Genomic DNA, 19,434 nt, shown 5'->3' with positions numbered 1-19,434 from the left:
TTCTCTACTGTATTTCTTTTATTTCAGAACCTTATTAAAACACAGCACAATACAACCACTTAAAATATAATAATAACAGTTTGACAAGTTATATTATGATTGTTGGGGATTAATTATGAAAACCAGTGCAAAAAAAAAAAGAGGAGTAACCCATAACACCAAGCCAGCTCCAGACATTAACTTTCATGTGCGGGCAAAGGGGCACCATAAAGACGATACTTTCTGGTTGGCAGTGCAAAACAGCAAGAAGAAGATTTGAAGCTCCGCATCACTGTTCAATAGTCCGGATACAATTTTATTCCAGTCAAAAGGACAATAAAGGAAGTCACCAACACGTTTCGGTTTTCCAAAAAATACTCCCATTTATCAGGGCTTGCCCAAATATTTCAGTTTTGCTTTTATGCACAATTTTTATATTTCTTGGTAACTCCAGAAATAAGGTACTGCAATATAAACTAACACATTTATATATTAAATAAAAGTTCTCTCTTACAAAGCCTGCAGAGGATGTAAAAAGCCTGAACAGAATTCAAATCACCGGCATCCACACTAAATTCAAACCTGCTTTGGTGGTCTGATGTTTTAAAAAGGACCTATATTTTCATTCAAAATAGCAAAAATAGTTAAGGTGTGCACATGTGCTGGCAGGAGGAGAGAGCAGAGTGAGCAGAGAGATGAACTTATTAATCTTATGTGGCTCATTCACTGTCCAATGAAAGCCTGGATGAGAGGGGACCTAGCTGTATTGCTTAAAGCTGAACTCCAGGGTTGATATATTTTGCACATTTACATTGGACCAGCTTTGTCCAAAGTAAATATGCATATGCAATAGGTGATCTACCTCTAAGTGGTAAATGGTCATCATCTTCTAGGTGCCATGTCGAGCGGCTGCCCTTGGACTAAGGAATTGGAAAAGGGGGTGTGCCAGGCGCTGTTCCAAACATGCCCCATGGCCACGGCACTGTGAGAGTTGGACTAGGTTGTGATAAGGGGCGGTGTCCAATCAGAGAACACTTTCCATTTAAAAAACAAATGCAAGACATTCTTTCCCCCTGTGGTTATTATGCAGAAGGGCAAATCCTCGGCCTGGTACAAGGGATATTGTGTCGTAGCTTGGGCTACCACATTGACTTACAACTTAAACAGAGGCTTATCAGGTACCACATATTGCATATCCAAGCTGGCCCAGTGTTAATATGCAAAACATATCCCTGGAGTTTAGCTTCAACTGTAGCAGAGAAAAAGTCACCAACCTGACTTTGCTGTCTAACAGAGCTGTGCAAATCTCAGCACTGGCTGAAAAGCAGCACTCGTATATGTGTTTGTCTGGTGTTCAACTTTATCATCAGGAGCTTCTATTTAGAAGACTGCAGCTAATCCATGTCTATATACCATGTCTACCACAGCTATGGCTGCTGCAGACATCAATCCAGCCTTCGTGTGTAGTTGGGAGACACAAGTTCAGCGTCAGACTGACCATTATTCACCCTAAATAGCTCAGCACAGAGCCTTTCTCTCTATTGTACTCCAGGGATGGATGGTAGAGATAGCTCCAGCAGTCAGAACATTATGTAAATATGGGTCTGGAACACTACACTCGGGTGGGGTTTAAAGGTTTTAAAGCATTGTAGGTACCTGGAATCCTAAATAAGACATCTATACTTTACAAATTTTAATTTTGCATTAGTTTTCACATATCAGCTTCAGTGGAATCACTTGTTGAAATAAATTCCACTTGTTGTAACCAGAGGAACTGGACGCAGCACCAACCGACATTCACCTCCAGTGCATAAAGCTATTGAGGATAGGACAACTTTGTGTCCCCATTACTGAACATGAGATGACTATGACACATGACTCTTCTGAGGTCTCTATATCGTCCCCCATCTTTCATCATTCTCCAGTCTTGCTACACTCTTTTAGTTGGACAAATAAAGTGCTGTCCGCTACCCGCGTGCGGTGAAATCCCAGCACTGACAGGTCCTTACTCTTGTGTAAGAAATGAATATAACGAACTCCAGGTCCATAGGACTTAAATATATGAGACACCTGAAACATAAAGAGATGATCATATTCTACTATTCTTAAAATGTGGAAAGCACATCAAAAATAAATTATGCATGGGTTTTATAACAATAACTCTAAATATACACTCAGCAAAATGAACCATAATTTACCTTTAAAGTGCAGTAGGAGACCCCAAACGATGGCCCGTGGGCCACATCTGGCTAGTTACATGATTTTATATGGCTGGCAGTGGATGTGCCCGTCTGTGTATCATAATGTGGAAACTGGTGCATGCACTGCCAGCTAGCCAGCCATGACCCTCCCCAGTTCCCAGAAGAGATTGCCTGGACCCCCTGCGCTGGCACTTAACACAGTTTTTTGTAGCCCTGATGAAGGGAGTGGAGCACAGCTCCCAAAACACATTGGCTTTGTGAAACTATTAGTTAATGGAATCAACCTAAATTTGGACTTGAATCAGAGGCGGCTCTAGGCTTTGTGAGGCCTTAGGCAAAACTTAGACATGAGGCCCCACTCAAACTCATAATGGGAAAAATAATTCAAGCGATAGAAAATAACGGTGTGCCCCCCCCCCCCCCCCACAGCGCTGCCGACTTCCCTCCTCTGCCCTCACGCTGATTGCTGTGGGGGGGGGTCTTCAGGATGGAGGCCGGGAAAAGGCCCCTTGCCTCTGTCTCCTGTTCATTCATCTGCAGTGCAGCTGAGGCTACAGAGAAAGGAACTGGGAAATGTGTTTCCTCATTTCCTTTCTCTGTCTTAAGTGAGACTTCAGAGGTATGTTTAGACCCCTGATATCTCTCCAAAGAAACCAAAAAAACTCTCACCAAAAAAAACTTAAAAAATAAATAAAAAGATTGTAAAAAATAAATAAAAACATGTAAAAAAAAAAAAAAGAAAGACTAAAATCAAACTAAAAAGCCATGCCCAATAGGTAGCATAATTTAGCCACACATACAAATGTTTCTGTATGGCATGGATCACCCTCTCCCTAGTAGGGGCCCCTACTGTACAATGGCGGTAAACTTGAGTAGGAGAGGAAAGTGGAGGGTATGTGGGCAGGTAGTTTGTACATGAGAGGGGTGTGGAGTGTATGGTGGGGGGTAGTATGTACATAAGAGGGGTGCGGAGTGTGTGGCGGTGGCTAATATGTACATGAGAGGGGTGGGGAGTAGTATGTACAGGAGAGGGGTGCGGAGTGTATGGAGGTGGGGAGTATGTACATGAGAGGGGTGCAGAGTGTATATACATGAGATGAGTGGTGGGTAATATGTACAGGAGAGGGGTGTGGAGTGTATGGTGGGGGGTAGTATGTACATGAGAGGAGTGCAGAGTGTATGACGGTGGGTAGTATGTACATGAGAGCAGTGCAGAGTGTATGGCGGTGGGTGGTATGTACGAGAGGGGTGTGGAGTGTGGAGTGTATGGCGGTGGGTAGTATGTAAATGAGAGGGGTGCGGAGTGTATGGTGGGGATAGTATGTACGAGAGGGGTGCGGAGTGTATGGTGGGGGTAGTATGTACGAGAGGGGTGTGGAGTGTATGGTGGGGGTAGTATGTACATGAGAGGGGTGTGGAGTGTATGGTGGGGGTAGTATGTACATGAGAGGTGTGCAGAGTGTATGGAGGTGGGTAGTATGTACATGAGAGGGGTGTGGAGTGTATGGAGGTGGGTAGTATGTACATGAGAGGGGTGTGGAGTGTATGGTGGGGGTAGTATGTACATGAGAGGGGTGTGGAGTGTATGGTGGGGGTAGTATGTACATGAGAGGTGTGCAGAGTGTATGGAGGTGGGTAGTATGTACATGAGAGGGGTGCAGAGTGTATGGAGGTGGGTAGTATGTACATGAGAGGGGTGCGAGTGTATATAGGTGGGTAGTATGTACATGAGAGGGGTGCGAGTGTATATAGGTGGGTAGTATGTACATGAGAGGGGTGCAGAGTGTATGGAGGTGGGTAGTATGTACATGAGAGGGGTGCGAATGTATATAGGTGGGTAGTATGTACATGAGAGGGGTGCGAGTGTATATAGGTGGGTAGTATGTACATGAGAGGGGTGCAGAGTGTATGGAGGTGGGCAGTATCAAATACACCACTGGCCACTGATGCATTCGTTAATTAACCCCTTTGTGCTGCATTAGTGGCACCAGTGTCAGTGTTAAATTAACCCCTATTTGGTGCAGCATGAAAGGGTTCATAAACACTGATACTGGTGTCACTAATGCAGCACAAAGGGGTTTTAACTGCCACTGGTCACTAATGTATAGTAATGCAATAATACCCTCCAGGTTTTAAGCCTCTGCACTTTTGCACGGGGCATCACTGGCTCCTTGCAGGTCTTTGCAGCAGCACTCTCCTCTGCCCTTTCATCCCGGCCTGTGAATGACATCACGCCGGGTGGGACTAGGAAGCTCCTGCAGGGCGGAGATCACTTCGCCTGACAGGGAAGTGAATGAGTCGGTCGATTGGACACACAGCATACTCACACTGCTCTGCTGCAGACAGTGTACCGGCGGTGCAGACTGCGGAGCAAGCGGCATTTTTACAAGGCCTCCCTGCCCCCTGGCTCAGTCCGCCTCTTTGTCCTGGCGGGTTCAGCAGCGGCCGGCCCGGCAGCTCCGCCTCCACCTCCTCTACAATTCCGCTGCAGCAGGCAGCACAGTATACGAAAGATGGCGATCCTTTATCTCATTCTCTCACACACATCAGGCAAATTAGGTGGCTGCGAGGCCCCTGGGAAAGCGAGGCCTTAGGCGGCTGCCTTTTTTGCCTAATTATAGAGCCGCCTCTGACTTGAATATTACAGTGTGGGGGCTTCAGCTCTAGACTTACCCATCTCCACCCAAATAACCCAAAGTGACCATCTCAAACTCAATAACCCAAAGTGACCATCTCCACCCCCACCCCAATATCTAAAGTGACCATCTCCAGCCCAATAATCCAAAGTGACCATTTCCACCCCCATCCCAATATCTAAAGTGACCATCTCCACCCCAATAACCCAAAGTGACCATCTCCACCCCCACCCCAATATCTAAAGTGACTATCTCCACCCCAATAATCCAAAGTGACCATCTCCACCCCCATCCCAATATCTAAAGTGACCACCCCCACCCCAATAACCCAAAGTGACCATCTCCACCCCCACCCCAATATCTAAAGTGACCATCTCCACCCCAATAATCCAAAGTGACCATCTCCACCCCAATAACCCAAAGTGACCATCTCCCCTCCCCCCTCTCCAATATCTAAAGTGACCATCTCCACCCCAATAACCCAAAGTGGCCATCTCCACCCCAATAACCCAAAGTGACCATCTCCACCCCAATAACCCAAAGTGACCATCTCCACCCCCACCCCAATATCTAAAGTGACCATCTCCACCCCAATAACCCAAAGTGGCACTTATTTCTTTCTGTGTTGCACATTGGCTTTGTGAAACTATTAGTTAATGGAATAAATCTAAATTTGGACTTGAATATTACAGTCTGGGGGCTTCAACTCTAGACTTACCAACCTCCACCTAAATAACCCAAAGTGACCTTCTCAACCTCAATAACCCAAAATGACCATCTCGACCCCAATAACCCAAAGTGACCATCTCCACCCCAATAACCCAAAGTGACCATCTCCACCCCAATAACCCAAAGTGACCATCTCCACCCCAATAATCCGAAGTGACCATCTCCACCCCAATATCTAAAGTGACCATCTCCACCCCAATACCCCAAAGTGACCATCTCCACCCCCACCCCAATATCTAAAGTGACCATCTCCACCCCAATAACCCAAAGTGATCATCTCCATCTCAATAACCCAAAGTGGCACTTATTTCTTTCTGTGTTGCTGTTAGATTGCTCCTCTCTGTAAAGTTCGCCATTCACATTACAATCTGACTGTGCAATCAACTTTAGATTTACCAAAAACTATGTAAGACGAGGACCTACCTAAACTACAGAATCGATTTATACAATGTGGCAGGCCCTTGAACTACATTGTAGATTGCCTGTAGATCTAAAGGAGATTGTACAATCATATCGTAACCTGTTTCATTAGCTTTATGGAGCCCTACATAGTAGTAAAAACCTTCCAGGGGTTCAAATCCTTTTACCACTCTATCCAAAAACTACAAAAAAAGTTTTGGCTGAACATACACTTTAATATCATCGGCTAAAGAGCTACAAGGACCACAGTTTTTATGCCACATATGTGAACACATATCCCGAAATGTAAAAGTCTCAAGTCTGCAAAGTGGAACTACAGTATATACTCACCTCCACTCCAGTGATGCAAGAGATTCCTCACCGGTGCAAAAAAATGTATCTGGTCTTCTTCTGGGTTCAGGATCTTCTGGTATCTTGATTGGCAACATGGGGATGAAGTAACTCCCATGCCTGCATACGAGTTCATTCATCCCTGCAGATGCTGACATTTTACACTGGGCTTCTCCGAATCCTTTTGCTTTAGAGACATAGAGTTGTATTTATCAAAAAATTTACAAAACTGTTTCTCCACCTAAACTGCCTGTAAATTCGTTTTGTGTGATTGGGGACAAAATCAAATGTTAACAATCAGGCTATACTATATTCTCTGCAATTTGAAAGTGAAAATGTTGAAGATACTGCATTATGGCCACAAGATGGAGCTGAGGAGCATACATACTTCCTATGGTGGTTAGCGCCATAATTTGTATTTTATCAATTTACATATTCGAACTGCAGATAATATAGCTAAACATTCGATTTTTTCGATACGCACAGAACGAATTTACATGTAGTTTTTCGATGAATGAACAGGTATGCAATTTTCGTAAATAAATACACCCTATAGTATGTCTCTTTTACAATGAAAATCCTGCCTGTTCACACAGTTGGATTGTTTAAAGCCCCTCCCCCCCATGCACTATGACAATAATTTAAAAAATATGTCTGCTGTCCCCATTCAGTTGTCCACAATTCAGGAATGTTCAATCAAAGTAGGGACAGCAGGAATATGCATTATGTGAAAGGAAGAGATTGCTATCTATGATTTAGGGACATACACTATATTGTCAAAAGTATTGGGACGCCTGCCTTTACACGCACATGAACTTTAATGGCATCCCAGTTTTAGTCCGTAGGGTTTAATATTGAGTTGGCCCACCCTTTGCAGCTATAACAGCTTAAACTCTTCTGGGAAGGTTGTCCACAAGGTTTAGGAGTGTGTCTATGGGAATGTTTGACCATTCTTCCAGAAGTGCATTTGTGAGGTCAGGCACTGATGTGCACAAGAAGGCCTGGCTCACAGCCTCCGCTCTTATTCATCCCAAAGGTGTTCTATCGGGTTGAGGTCAGGACTCTGTACAGGCCAGTCAAGTTCCTCCGCCCCAAATTTGCTCATCCATGTCTTTATGGACCTTGCTTTGTGCACTGGTGCACAGTCATGTTGGCACAGGAAGGGGCCATCCCCAAACTGTTCCCACAAAGTTGGGAGCATGAAATTGTCCAAAATGTCTTGGTATGCTGACGTCTTAAGAGTTCTCTTCACTGGAACTAAGGGACCAAGCCCAACCCCTGAAAAACAACCCCACACCATGATCCCCCCTCCACCAAATGATTTGGACCAGTGCACAAATTTCATATGATGTTGGACGAGAAGGCCTGGCTCACAGTCTCTGCTCTAGTTCATCCCAAAGGTGTTCTATGGAGTTGAGGTCAGGACTCTGTGCAGCCCAGTCAAGTTCCTCCACCCCAAAATCACTCATCCATGTCTTTATGAACTTTGTGTGTGGGTCCAAATCATCTGGCGGAGGGGGGATTATGGTGTGGGGTTATTATTCTGGGGTTGGGCTTGGCCCCTTAGTTCCAGTGAAGAGAACTCTTAAGGTATCAGCATACCGAGGCACTTTGGACAATTTCATGCTCCCAACTTTGTGGGAACAGTTTGGAGATGGCCCCTTCCTGTTTCAACATGATTGCGCACCAGTGCACAAAGCAAGGTCCATAAAGACATGGATGAGTGATTTTGGGGTTGAGGAACTTGACTGGCCTGCACAGAGTCCTGACCTCAACCCGATAGAACACCTTTGGGATGAACTAGAGCGGAGACTGCGAGCCAGGCCTTCTCATCCAACATCAGTGCCTGGCCTCACAAATTCGCTTCTGGAAGAATGGTCAAACATTCCCATAGACACACTCCTAAACCTTGTGGACAGCCTTCCTAGAAGAGTTGAAGCTGTTATAGTTGCAAAGGGTGGGCCAACTCAATATTAAACCCTACGGACTAAAGCCTCGTACACATGATCAGATTGTTGGCAGGGGATTGTCCTAAAATCTGACTGTTAGTACGCTCCTTCTGACAATTGTCCAACTTTCAGCCAACAAATGTTGGATGACAGGCTAGTAAATTTTCGTCAGACAACGGTCTGTTGTCAGATTTTCTTATCATGTGTACACAAGTCCGTCACACAAAAGTAGAAAGTACAAACATGCATGCTCGGAATCAATGCTCACGAAGCACGAAATTAGCAGAAGGGGCCCAAAGGGTGGCGCTGAAGAGCTGAAATACCTCATAGTACGTCACTATGTTTGTGTTTGTTGGCCGACAATTGTGTACCGTTAGTAAGCAAGACAAGTTCCTGGCAAATGCCCTTTGGTCAAAAATCAGACGCTTGGTTGGCCAACAATCGGATCGTGTGTACGAGGCTTAAGACTGGGATGCCATTAAAGTTCATGTGCCTGTAATGGGAGGCATCCCAATACTTTTGACAATATAGTGTATTTAATACAGCAAAGGCAGTAGGCTCTTCTCTACACTTCATTGCTCTCACCGTGTTCCAGCCCTCAGGCTGCCCGCTCATGTTGTTTTCTGGAGTCAGGTCCAGATGAGAAAGCACTGTCGTCTTGTCCTCTGCTAGCAACTTGACATGCAGTTCATACACATGTTTGTGGAGTTTACTATCCTCATACCTGTAGAGCAAACATCAATGAGAAACAGAATTTATTACATATCCAATGAAGTGCACAGAGCAGAGCATCCTCACCAAGAGATGCCTAATTTATTACAGGTATTAATATTGTGCCGACAATTTACACAGTGCTTTACATACTGTACAGTCACATTAGCCCCTGCCCTCAAGGAGCTTGCAATCTAATCAATGCATGCATACGCATACTGGAGCCAATAAACCCACCAGCATGTCTTTGAAGTGTGGGAGGAAACCTAAGCATGCACAGGGCATGCACAGGGAGGACATGCAAACTCTATGCAGATAGTGTCCTGACCAGGATTTGAACCAAGGATGCCGATGCTGCAAGACAGACATACTAACCACTAAGCCACTAATTTCCAGCACATGGATATATTCTGGAGCACTATCCAGAGAACACTGAACTGTCCACATTATTCCCTGTCACCATAGGTGTCGCTAGGGGGTGGCTATTGAGGCTGTTGCCCCGAATCTGGAGCCCCAAAGCTCTCAGCGGGTCGCGGCTGTGGCGGGTGGGCTGCATTAGAGGTGGAGGAGAGAGACGAGCGGATGGACGAGCAAAGATGACATCATCTCTCTCCACCCACTCCACGTCACCACTCTTCCGCCCTCACAGCCGGGCCACTTCAACGTGGGAGTGATGTGCGGTGGGGAGCAGAGAAATTACATCATCTGTCACTGTCCGCCACACATCAGCGCTCTTCCGCCCTCACAGCGCGGGCCTCTTCAATGTCGGAGGTACGGCGGGGAGCAGAGAGATTACATCATCTCTCACTGCCCGCCCTGCATCTCCGCTCTCCTGCCCTCACTAAATGGACCAGTGCTGCCAGCCTGCCACCAATGTGACAATGCACATTTGGTGGCACTGGCTGGCATGGCAAGTGACAACCCACATCTAGTGGCAGGTGATGTGGCAAATGGCAATCTGCTAATGGTGGCAGGTGACGTGGCAAGTGACTAGTGGCAGGTGACATGGCAAGTGACAATCTGCTAATGGTTGCAGGTGACGTGGCAAGTGACAGTCTGCAAATGGTGTCAGGTGACGTGGCAAGTGTCAATCTACAAATGGTGGCAAGCGATGTGGCAAGTGACAATCTGCAAATGGTGGCAAGTGCCAATGTGCAAATGGTGGCAAGTGACGTGGCAAGTGCCAATCTGCAAATGGTGGCAAGTGACGTGGCAAGTGACAATCTGCAAATGGTGGCAGGTGACGTGACAAGTGACAGTCTGCAAATGGTGTCAGGTGACGTGGCAAGTGTCAATCTACAAATGGTGGCAAGCGATGTGGCAAGTGACAATCTGCAAATGGTGGCAAGTGACAATCTGCAAATGGTGGCAAGTGACGTGGCAAGTGACAATCTGCAAATGGTGGCAGGTGATGTGGCAAGTGACAATCCACATCTAGTGGCAGGTGACGGTAGCAAGTTAAAAAGCTGCATCTGGTGACAGGCGACAGTGGCAAGGTGACCGCTGCTATGGGCTCTAGCCCCAGATCTTTTGCAGACCTAGTGACGCCCCTGCCTGTCACCAAAGAAGCTTCAGTCTAACAACCCCACAATCTGTACAAAGCAATGACAGGCTGACAATCTTCTCATATATGGGCACATCCAGTGGTCATCTGCAGCTAGGAATAGATGATCAGCCACAATCTATCTGCGTCTGGGTACGGTCATCTGTTCCTAGCCGCAGGGTGTGCAGATACATGTGAGGATCGGCAGACAGCCACAGCTCTTGTCGGCCTGTCATTTCTTTTTACAAACTGAGTGGCTGCAGCTGTTTGGAACCCCCTGTGATTTCAGGCACATGAATTCAGAGATTCTTGCTGTAGGATTCCACTGCAGGACCTAAAATCACTAATGAGACAGTTGTCACTGATACAAGTGTCCCCAATGGAAATTTTGCCCTCCATCCCTGATCTGGTGACAACTCAAAATCTTGGATTTCTCATCACTTTCAGTCACAGTGATAGGGGTCACCAAGCCAAATAGAGAGGAAGAATTGCCCTAATGGGGACACAGACAACAATAACAGCCCATCAGAGATTATAAATCCTCAGCACTCTATCTAAAATGAATCTGTTTATCTTTTCCTTTTATTAACTTGAGGGGGTAGATTTCACCCTCACAATTGCCACCCTGACCGTTCCCTGACCTCCCACACTGTCTCCCAGCTTCTAAATGCACATAACCAAATCAAATGGCAACATCTTGTGGTTAAGACAAGTATGAACAACTAGTATTTGATAGTGTTATGAACACTCTGGAGCTGGGACACAGTACATGTGTGTAGGCCTCTCTGCCCCGACTCATGTTATAGAAACTCTCAGAAATTTGCACATTTTTCCATTTCTAGTAATTGTATGATACATTTGTAGTGATTGCTCTATTTAAACTCCACCTTCTGTAGCCATTATGCCCCACCGCATGTTTTAATTAGGATCAGCCAGATTATATATCTTTCTCATTCGAATATAGTTGCTGCAAGGCAGTCAAGTGGCTCGTGTCATAGTGTCACAATGATATTCTGAAGGGCCAAATGACAGCTGTTCCTGTCACATCTCCATCTTTCACCACATACCCAATGAGTGTAGCCTATGGAGCCACACATCATTTTGTCACAAAGGTGGAGCTACACATAAGCCGTGTTTCCCCGAAAATAAGACCTAGCGTTATTTTTTAGGAGACCTGCAATATAAGCCCTACCCCCAAAATAAGCCCTAGTTTAACCATTTCACCCCCTGGAAGATTTGGCTGCTGAATGACCGTGCAATTTTTTGCGATTCGGCACTGCGATGCTTTAACTGACAATTGCGTGGACGTGCGACGTTGTACCCAAACAAAATTGACATCCTTTTTTTCCCACAAATAGAGCTTTTTTTTCAGTGGTATTTGATCGCCTCTGCGGTTTTTATTTTTTGCACTACAAACAAAAAAAGAGCGACAATTTTGAAAAAAAAAAAAACACAATATTTTGTACTTTTTGCTATAATAAATATCCCCATTTTTTTTTTTTAAAAGCATTTTTTTTCTCAGTTTAGGCCGATATGTATTCTTCTACATATTTTTGGTAAAAAAAATTTGCAATAAGCGTATATTGATTAATTTGCGCAAAAGTTATAGCGTCTACAAAATAAGGGATAGATTTATAGCAATTTTATTTTTTAATTTTTTTTTTTTACTAGTAATGGCGGCGATCTGCGATTTTTATCTTGACTGCGACATTATGGCGGACACATCGGACAATTCTGACACATTTTTGGCATCCCTGGCATTAAAACAGCGATCTGTGATATAAAAATGCATTGATTACTGTACAAATGTCACTGGCAGTGAAGAGGTTAACACTAGGGGGCGATCAAGGGGTTAACTGTGTTCCCTGGGAGGCAATTCTAACTGAAGGGGGAGGGGACTGACTACAGGAAGTGACGGATTGTGGTTCCTAGCTAATAGGAACACGATCTGTCACTCCTCCCAGAACAGAACAGGGATTTGTGTGTTTACACACACACTTCCGTGTTCTGCCCCTCGTGCTGGCGATCGCTCGTGGCCAGCGGTCATCGCGACTGTCGGCCACGAGCATCGGCACCCCCGCTGTGCAGCAGCTATCCCGATCCCGCAAGCCAACGTATAGCTACGACGGTTCGCGGGATCATGCCGACCTGCCGCAGTAAAATGACAACTGCTGGTCGGCAAGCGGTTAAAATGCTTGTAAAATCCTATAATCCACTCTATTACAGTAGTATATAATATACAATGTGTGTGTTTCTGTAAAATAATTGCGGAGAAATGAGCTCCAGCAGGTCACAGAAGCGCAGAGCGGCGCTATAATGAAGGTATTTGGCACAATTATATTACAGAAACACACACATTGTTCATTATATACTACTGTAATAGAGTGGATTATAGGATTTTACAAGCATTTTAACTCACTTCACATTGGGGATTCCTGTCAGGCAGGGAGAGAAGGGGAGAGAAGACAGCACATTGCATGGTAAGACCTACCCCAAAAATAAGCCCTACTGTGTCTTTTGTTGCCAAAATTAATATGAGACCTGGGCTTATTTTCGGGGAAACACGGTACATTTAAGCAATTAACACATAAACAAAAAAAACAAAAACACAACAAAAAACATAAGCAATACATTTAATATACTTAAAATTTTCAATGGGTGTATGTTTTATGATGTTTGTATCCCTCTAATATACTGACCAGTCCAAGACGTAGATATCAGGTTGGTAGGAGTCCAGCAATTCAGGCCAGAGACCTTCAGACAGCAGGTCCACCATCTGTTCCTTCACACACCAACTGCAGATATTGGTCACATGTCAGTGAAAACAGAAGTTGATTTTCTCACATTGCTGTTTATTTCTTCATGTACATTTAATGATCTTTAGTGAAGCAATAATTGGATTGAAGAATCTGATCTATTTCATGCTACTGAGAGATTTAACCATTTGCTAACAGCACCGCTTTAGGCTAAAGCTACAAAATTGCCATGAAAGCATGGAGGCTGTCACTGATGACTTTCATCTGAAAATGCTAGTTGCTTGCTAGTTAATACTTCACCCTCTGCTTTCAGTACTCTGACCTCTGGATCAGTCCCTGACCTGGAACAAGTCTACAGAACAGAACAGTCGGAAGTTCTTTCCTGTATATTTGTTCAGGGACAGTGAGTAAGAGGAGTAAGAAAGTCAACATGCCAGCCAAGAAAGAAAATAATAATAATATTACAACGAAAATAATAACAACTACTACTACTACTATTATTATTATTATTATTATTAATAATAATAATACTAAGAAAAAGAATTAATAATACTTAATATTATTATTAGCAATAAGTATTATTAATAATAATTAGGGATGCACGATACCATTTTTTTTTACAACGAGTACGAGTACCGATACTTTTTTTTTTTAGTACTCGCCGATACCAATTACCGATACCTACCTTTCACTTCAGCTGTCAGCAATGGTACAAAGCATTGAAAAATTATTTACAAATTAAATAAATAGATTTCTTTTTACATTTGGGGCTTTTTCAATGTGAAAAGTTTAAATATATGTAAATATATACGTGTAAAAATATTCACTAACAAAGCAAACAAAAAAAAGTTTTAATTGTTTATCGTTTATAAAATAGACGTGAACAAAAAAAAAAATGGAGGAGAACAGGGAGTTAATTAAGGCTGATTAGAGTAAATTAAGGGGTTTATAAGGGGTTAAACAGAGGAACATTTGTTAATCTCTTTGATCTGCAGATGAAGAAACAGAAAGATTCAAAAAGAAACGTTTATTTTTATTTTAGTGTTTCAGCGGCTGAGCAATGCTGTTAATAAACATTGCCGGCTGCTTTTTTTTTTTTTTTGACAGCTCCAATTTCCAGACTTCTTTAACAGTTTAGCTGTCAACAGGGGAGACCCACTGACAGCTCAAAGAACCGAGCCTGAAAGTATCGGTTTCAGGTATCGGTGCATTTGCAGCAGTACCGATACTTGTGCAAATACTCGGTATCGGCACAGATACCAATACCGATACTAGTATCGGTGCAACCCTAATAATAATTAATAATACTTAATATTATTATTAGCAATAAGTATTATTAATAATAATGATCAATGGAACAACCAACAACTCATCCCGCATGCAAGGGTGTTTGTTGCCTCAACCTCCACAACACCTCCAAAATTTGCCCCTTCCTAACCAATGACACCACAAAGCTCCTAATTCGCTCTCTGATTATCTTTGGCCTCAACTACTGCAACTCCCTTCTCATTGGCTTACCTTTACATAGACTATCCCCCCTTCAGTCCATCATGAATACTGCTGCCAGACTCATCCACCTTACAAACCGCTCGGCATCTGCTACCCCTCTTTGCCAATCCCTCCATTGGCTTCCACTCACCCAACAAATTAAATTCAAAATACTAACAACAATTTACAAAGCCATCCCACAACTTGGCCCCAGCTACATCACTCACCCAGTCTCAAAATACCAACCTTATCATTCTTTTTGTTCCTCCCAAGACCTCCCGCTCTCTATCTAGTTCCCTTGTCACCTCCTCCCATACTCGTCTCTAGTTCTTTTCCCAAGGCTCTCCCATCCTTTGGGATTCCCTACCCCAATCTACCTGACTATCGCCAACTCTATCCACTATCCTGAAAACTTTTCTCTTTGGAGAAGTCTATCCTGCCTCCACCTAACAACTGTACTTTTATTTTCTCCATCAGCTCATCCCCCACAGTTATTAACTTTTGTATCACTTGACCCTCCCTTCTAAATTGTAAGATCTAATGAGCAGGGCCCTCTGATTCCTCCTGTATTAAATTGTATTTTAACTGTACTGTCTGCCCTCATGTTGTAAAGCGCTGCACAAACTGTGCTATATAAATCCTGTATAATAATAATAATAATAATTCATGCTGCAGTACCACTTTTTGACCACGAGGTGTCAGTACAGTGATATGTGTAGCCCACACAGTAACATAGATGCTGAAATGTTCATCTGTACACTACAAATAATATGTGATCCAGGATCTAACAGTTTAAGTTTTCCAAGGATAGAAAATTCACATGGATAGGAAAAATTACAACGATTCAACATTAATTTCATCATGAATTTTTAAAAAAAGAAAAAAAAAATGTCAGAAGGTGCAGGCTCTTGAGCAACTGAAAATTGTCAGCATGCTGGTAAATATTTTGACAAATAGGTCAGATTTCAGTTGCCAATAATGCCAATATTTTTAATTGCCAATTACCTATACTGACCTGTAGATAGGCAGATAACACACAACCACCCCAGGTGGGATATTGCTCCTGTCGACCGGAATCTCCTCTGTACTTATCTGCCAGCCGGTAAAATCTCCTGGAGAGAAATATATGGAGAGAGAGAAATCAGGAAGGTGCTCAGTCCTTTATAAAATTGTCATGAGAGAGGCACACGATCTGCCATTGCTGACCTCTCCCTCTGAAAATGCTAGCTGTCAGCCTATCATGCTGGTCCTCTGGCTTCAATACATTCGGGCATTGACCTGGAACAAGTATGCAACAAGTAAAGCAAGCATTCTTATATGCATATGTATTTTGTGTCAGTGATTTAGAAAGTAGTTTAAACATCGAACTTAACATGACGGCCAGGCTACTAGCACTTTCAAAAGAAGGTCCGCATTGATTTCAATGGTGTGCAGGCAATAGGCAATAGGCAGGTGTATTCTCATGTACCCCAGATTGTAAGCTCTTGTGGTCATAGCCCCGTTCTTCTTCATTGCTTATTCTATTGTTAACTCTTGTTTGTCTATTCTATGATTACCCCACATCGTAAAGTGCTGTGAAACATAATAAAGCTATGTAAATAAAAAGTACAGACACACCCTCAATAAAAAGAATTCTTCACTTTTATACTTGTAAAAATGCATCATCCTTAAAGGGTAAGTAAAGTTACAGAACAGAAGCAGGTGAGTATGAGTTTGCATGTTCTCCCTGTGCCTGCGTGGGTTTCCTCTCGGTACTCCGGTTTCCTCCCACACTCCAAAGACATGCTGGTAGGTTAAAATTGTCAAAATTGGCCCTAGTATATGAATGCATACCTCCAAACGTTTTGAGATGGGAATGAGGGACACCTATCAGCAAAGGTATGCAGGCAAAGGACACACCCCTTGCCACGCCCCCTTAAAGGAGAATTGTACAAAAAAACAAGATGGGTTAAACCCACAAGTGCTTTTTTACCATTACTATTCCTTTATATTGACCTTTAGAATTTACAAATGCAGCAATTTACAAATCAGATGAAAGGTTTAGCACTGGGAAAGACTTTTTGATAGATAGAAAGTGCATTTTATATACATCTATATAGATCAGACAAAAATGAGGGACAAATGAGGAGGAAAGAGGGACAGAGGGACATTGCTCCAAATCAGGGCCAGTCCCTCGAAATCAGGGACAATTGGGAGCTATGTGAATGCGAGTTAGGGACCTTAGATTGTAAGCTCCTTGAGGGTAGGGACTGATGTGAATGTACAATGTATATGCTGTATAAGTACCTGAAATAAATAAATAAAAAACTTACCCTTTACTAGCCATGACCCCACTTCACTGTGATCGTCAATGTATGACCTGCTCAGTAGGGCCTTCTTTAATATTGATTGGACCCTGGGCAAACATTTTCTTGCCCCCCTACCCCACCTCCCCAGAATCCACTTATCAACTATTTGCAGACAGTGTGGGTTGAAGAAGCAGCTGCTTTAGGCCCTACAACAATGACTGGGCCCAGGTCAGCTGCCCCTTTTGCCCTGTGTAAAAGACGACCCTGCTGCTCGGCCTCCATTATAGTCATCCCAGATGGGCCCTGCACCTCCCATACATAGGCCTTGCACAGTCTATTTATTGCAATAGAAAGTTGATACACAGCCTGTCCATTAGGTAGGGATGCTTCGGCTGCAGTATTTTCTATTATGGAGACTGATAAGGGGTTTATAATAAAGGCAGACCCTCTGACTTACCAGTTGGTTTTAGAAGAAGCTGACTAGATCCACAGAAATATCTACAGAACAGAAGAAGGTAAGGCTAATAACCTGCATTGTACTGTATGTGGAGGAGGTGGGCATGTGACCACGGCTGAGAGCACCTTAGAGAGGCAGCAGTGCTGAACTGGTTACATGGATAGAGAAAGTATTACTCCTTACCCCTTCCTCTACCCACTAGATTTAAAGAGTATTTAACCCTTACAGTGTGCCCCCCCCCCCCCCCTCCGGGCCCCCATTGTAAGCGTATTTTTTTCCAGCTTTAAAACATGATTACAAGTTTGCCATGTACAGTATGCATGGAGTAAATCACATCCTTCTTAACCAAACTGGAGCCTCTCTTTAAGCAATGGAAAGAAAGATAAATATATGTTTTGTAGTCAAAGTCCAAAGTCAAAATAATTAAATAAATTATTAAAAACGTTCTCCATCCTGTCCACCCAAAACAATTCCGACACATGGGTGTAATATCTACTAATTTCATTTTTGTTTTAATTTCTTTCTTCTTTCATAAAATTAAAAAAAAACAATGTTTTTCCCCCTAAAGGGGTCATTTCAACCTCAAGCAGTTCACTACAGCACCTTCAAGAGTTCAGATTCTCCAACCTCTCGGTGGATTGAGAGCGAACAGACCGATAGGAGGATAAAATGAACAGTAATATGGGAATTATGTGGCAAGTTTCCTGTGTTTTCGAGTATAATATCTGGGCGAAAAGATATATTTAGTTTACCTTTTATAATGCAGTAATACAATAGAATGCAAAATGTTTAGTGTTAGACACTTCCTGCATACCTCCCAACTGTCCCTGATTTCGAGGGACTGTCCCCGATTTGGAGCAATGTCCCTCTTTCCTCCTCATTTGTCCCTCATTGTGGTCTGATCTATATAGTTGTATATAAAATGCACTTTTAATCTTTCAAAAAGTGTTTCCCAGTGCTAAACTTTTCATCCAATTTCTAAATTGCTGCATTTGTACATTTTAAAAGCCAGTATAAAAGAATAGTAGTGGTAAAAAAAAGCACTTGTGGATTAATTTTTTTTTTTGGGTTAATTCTCCTTCAAGGGGGTGTGGCAGGGGGGCGTGTCCTATGCCTACATACATTTGCTAGTAGGTGTCCCTCATTCTCATCTCAAAATGTTGGGAGGTATGCTTCCTGCCCTTTCTTCAGCAAAGCCCCAAAGAACTAATGGCAGGAAAGTGCAATAGGAAAGGGAATATAACCCATCTGGAGGAAATTATGAAAGGAGGGAGAAGATATGATGGATAAAATTATAGATTCACAGCTGTCCAGACCTGGGGTCACATTTTCATATTTAGTGGTCCTGCCTGATGGCACATGCATTCTGGATTCTGAAGTTGATGGCATTTTATATACTCTCTTGCAAAAATCAATACCCATGCTACCACGAGAAGCCATTCTTAAAGCGGAGTTCCGCCTGGGTAAAATAAAATGAAAAGTTAGCAGCTACACATACTGTAGCTGTTGACATTTAATATAAGGACACTTACCTGTCCTGGGAGCCCGTGATGTCGGCACCCGAAGCCGACCCATTCCTCGGCTCCAGGTGCAGGCGCCGTAATCATTACTAAGGGAAACAGAAAGTAAAGCCTTACGGCTTCACAATCTGTTTCCTACTGCGCAATGCGCGAGTCGCACTGCACTTTCTGAATGGTCCCTGCTGTTTTCTGGGACCTGTGTGTCTCCCAGAAGGCAGCGGGGGGAGGAGGAGGAAGGGCTGGACACTACGTAGCTTGCCGCACAATTTGCGGCGATCTTTCCCCCGGAAGTGGGAGCAGATACCTGGATTTGACAGGTATCTGCTCCCCCCCTGAAAGGTGGAAAATGTGGCACCGGAGGGGGGGAGGAACCCGATCAGCGGAAGTTCCATTTATGGGTGGAACTCCGCTTTAACTTAAAGTGTTA

At 43.5% G+C, this 19,434-nt stretch overlaps 1 protein-coding gene across 1 annotated transcript in view; it reads right to left on the bottom strand.

Moving 5' to 3' along the window:
• NCCRP1 (NCCRP1, F-box associated domain containing) overlaps positions 1 to 19,434 on the bottom strand; it is a 59,945-nt gene continuing 40,511 nt past the window's right edge. The window contains exons 4-7 of the mRNA XM_073598773.1: positions 15,758 to 15,854; positions 13,198 to 13,293; positions 8,830 to 8,968; positions 1 to 2,049 (exon numbers count right to left, since the gene is read on the bottom strand). Coding sequence (XP_073454874.1) covers positions 1,894 to 2,049; positions 8,830 to 8,968; positions 13,198 to 13,293; positions 15,758 to 15,854 — 488 coding nt within the window. The 3' untranslated portion in view covers positions 1 to 1,893. The remainder of the gene's footprint in view (positions 2,050 to 8,829; positions 8,969 to 13,197; positions 13,294 to 15,757; positions 15,855 to 19,434) is intronic.

Source organism: Aquarana catesbeiana, linkage group LG09 (assembly GCF_042186555.1).
Source record: "Aquarana catesbeiana isolate 2022-GZ linkage group LG09, ASM4218655v1, whole genome shotgun sequence".
NCBI classification, from domain to species: domain Eukaryota; kingdom Metazoa; phylum Chordata; class Amphibia; order Anura; family Ranidae; genus Aquarana; species Aquarana catesbeiana.
Note: the sequence above shows the minus strand (reverse complement) of the source record. Positions and strands in the feature narration are given on the sequence as shown.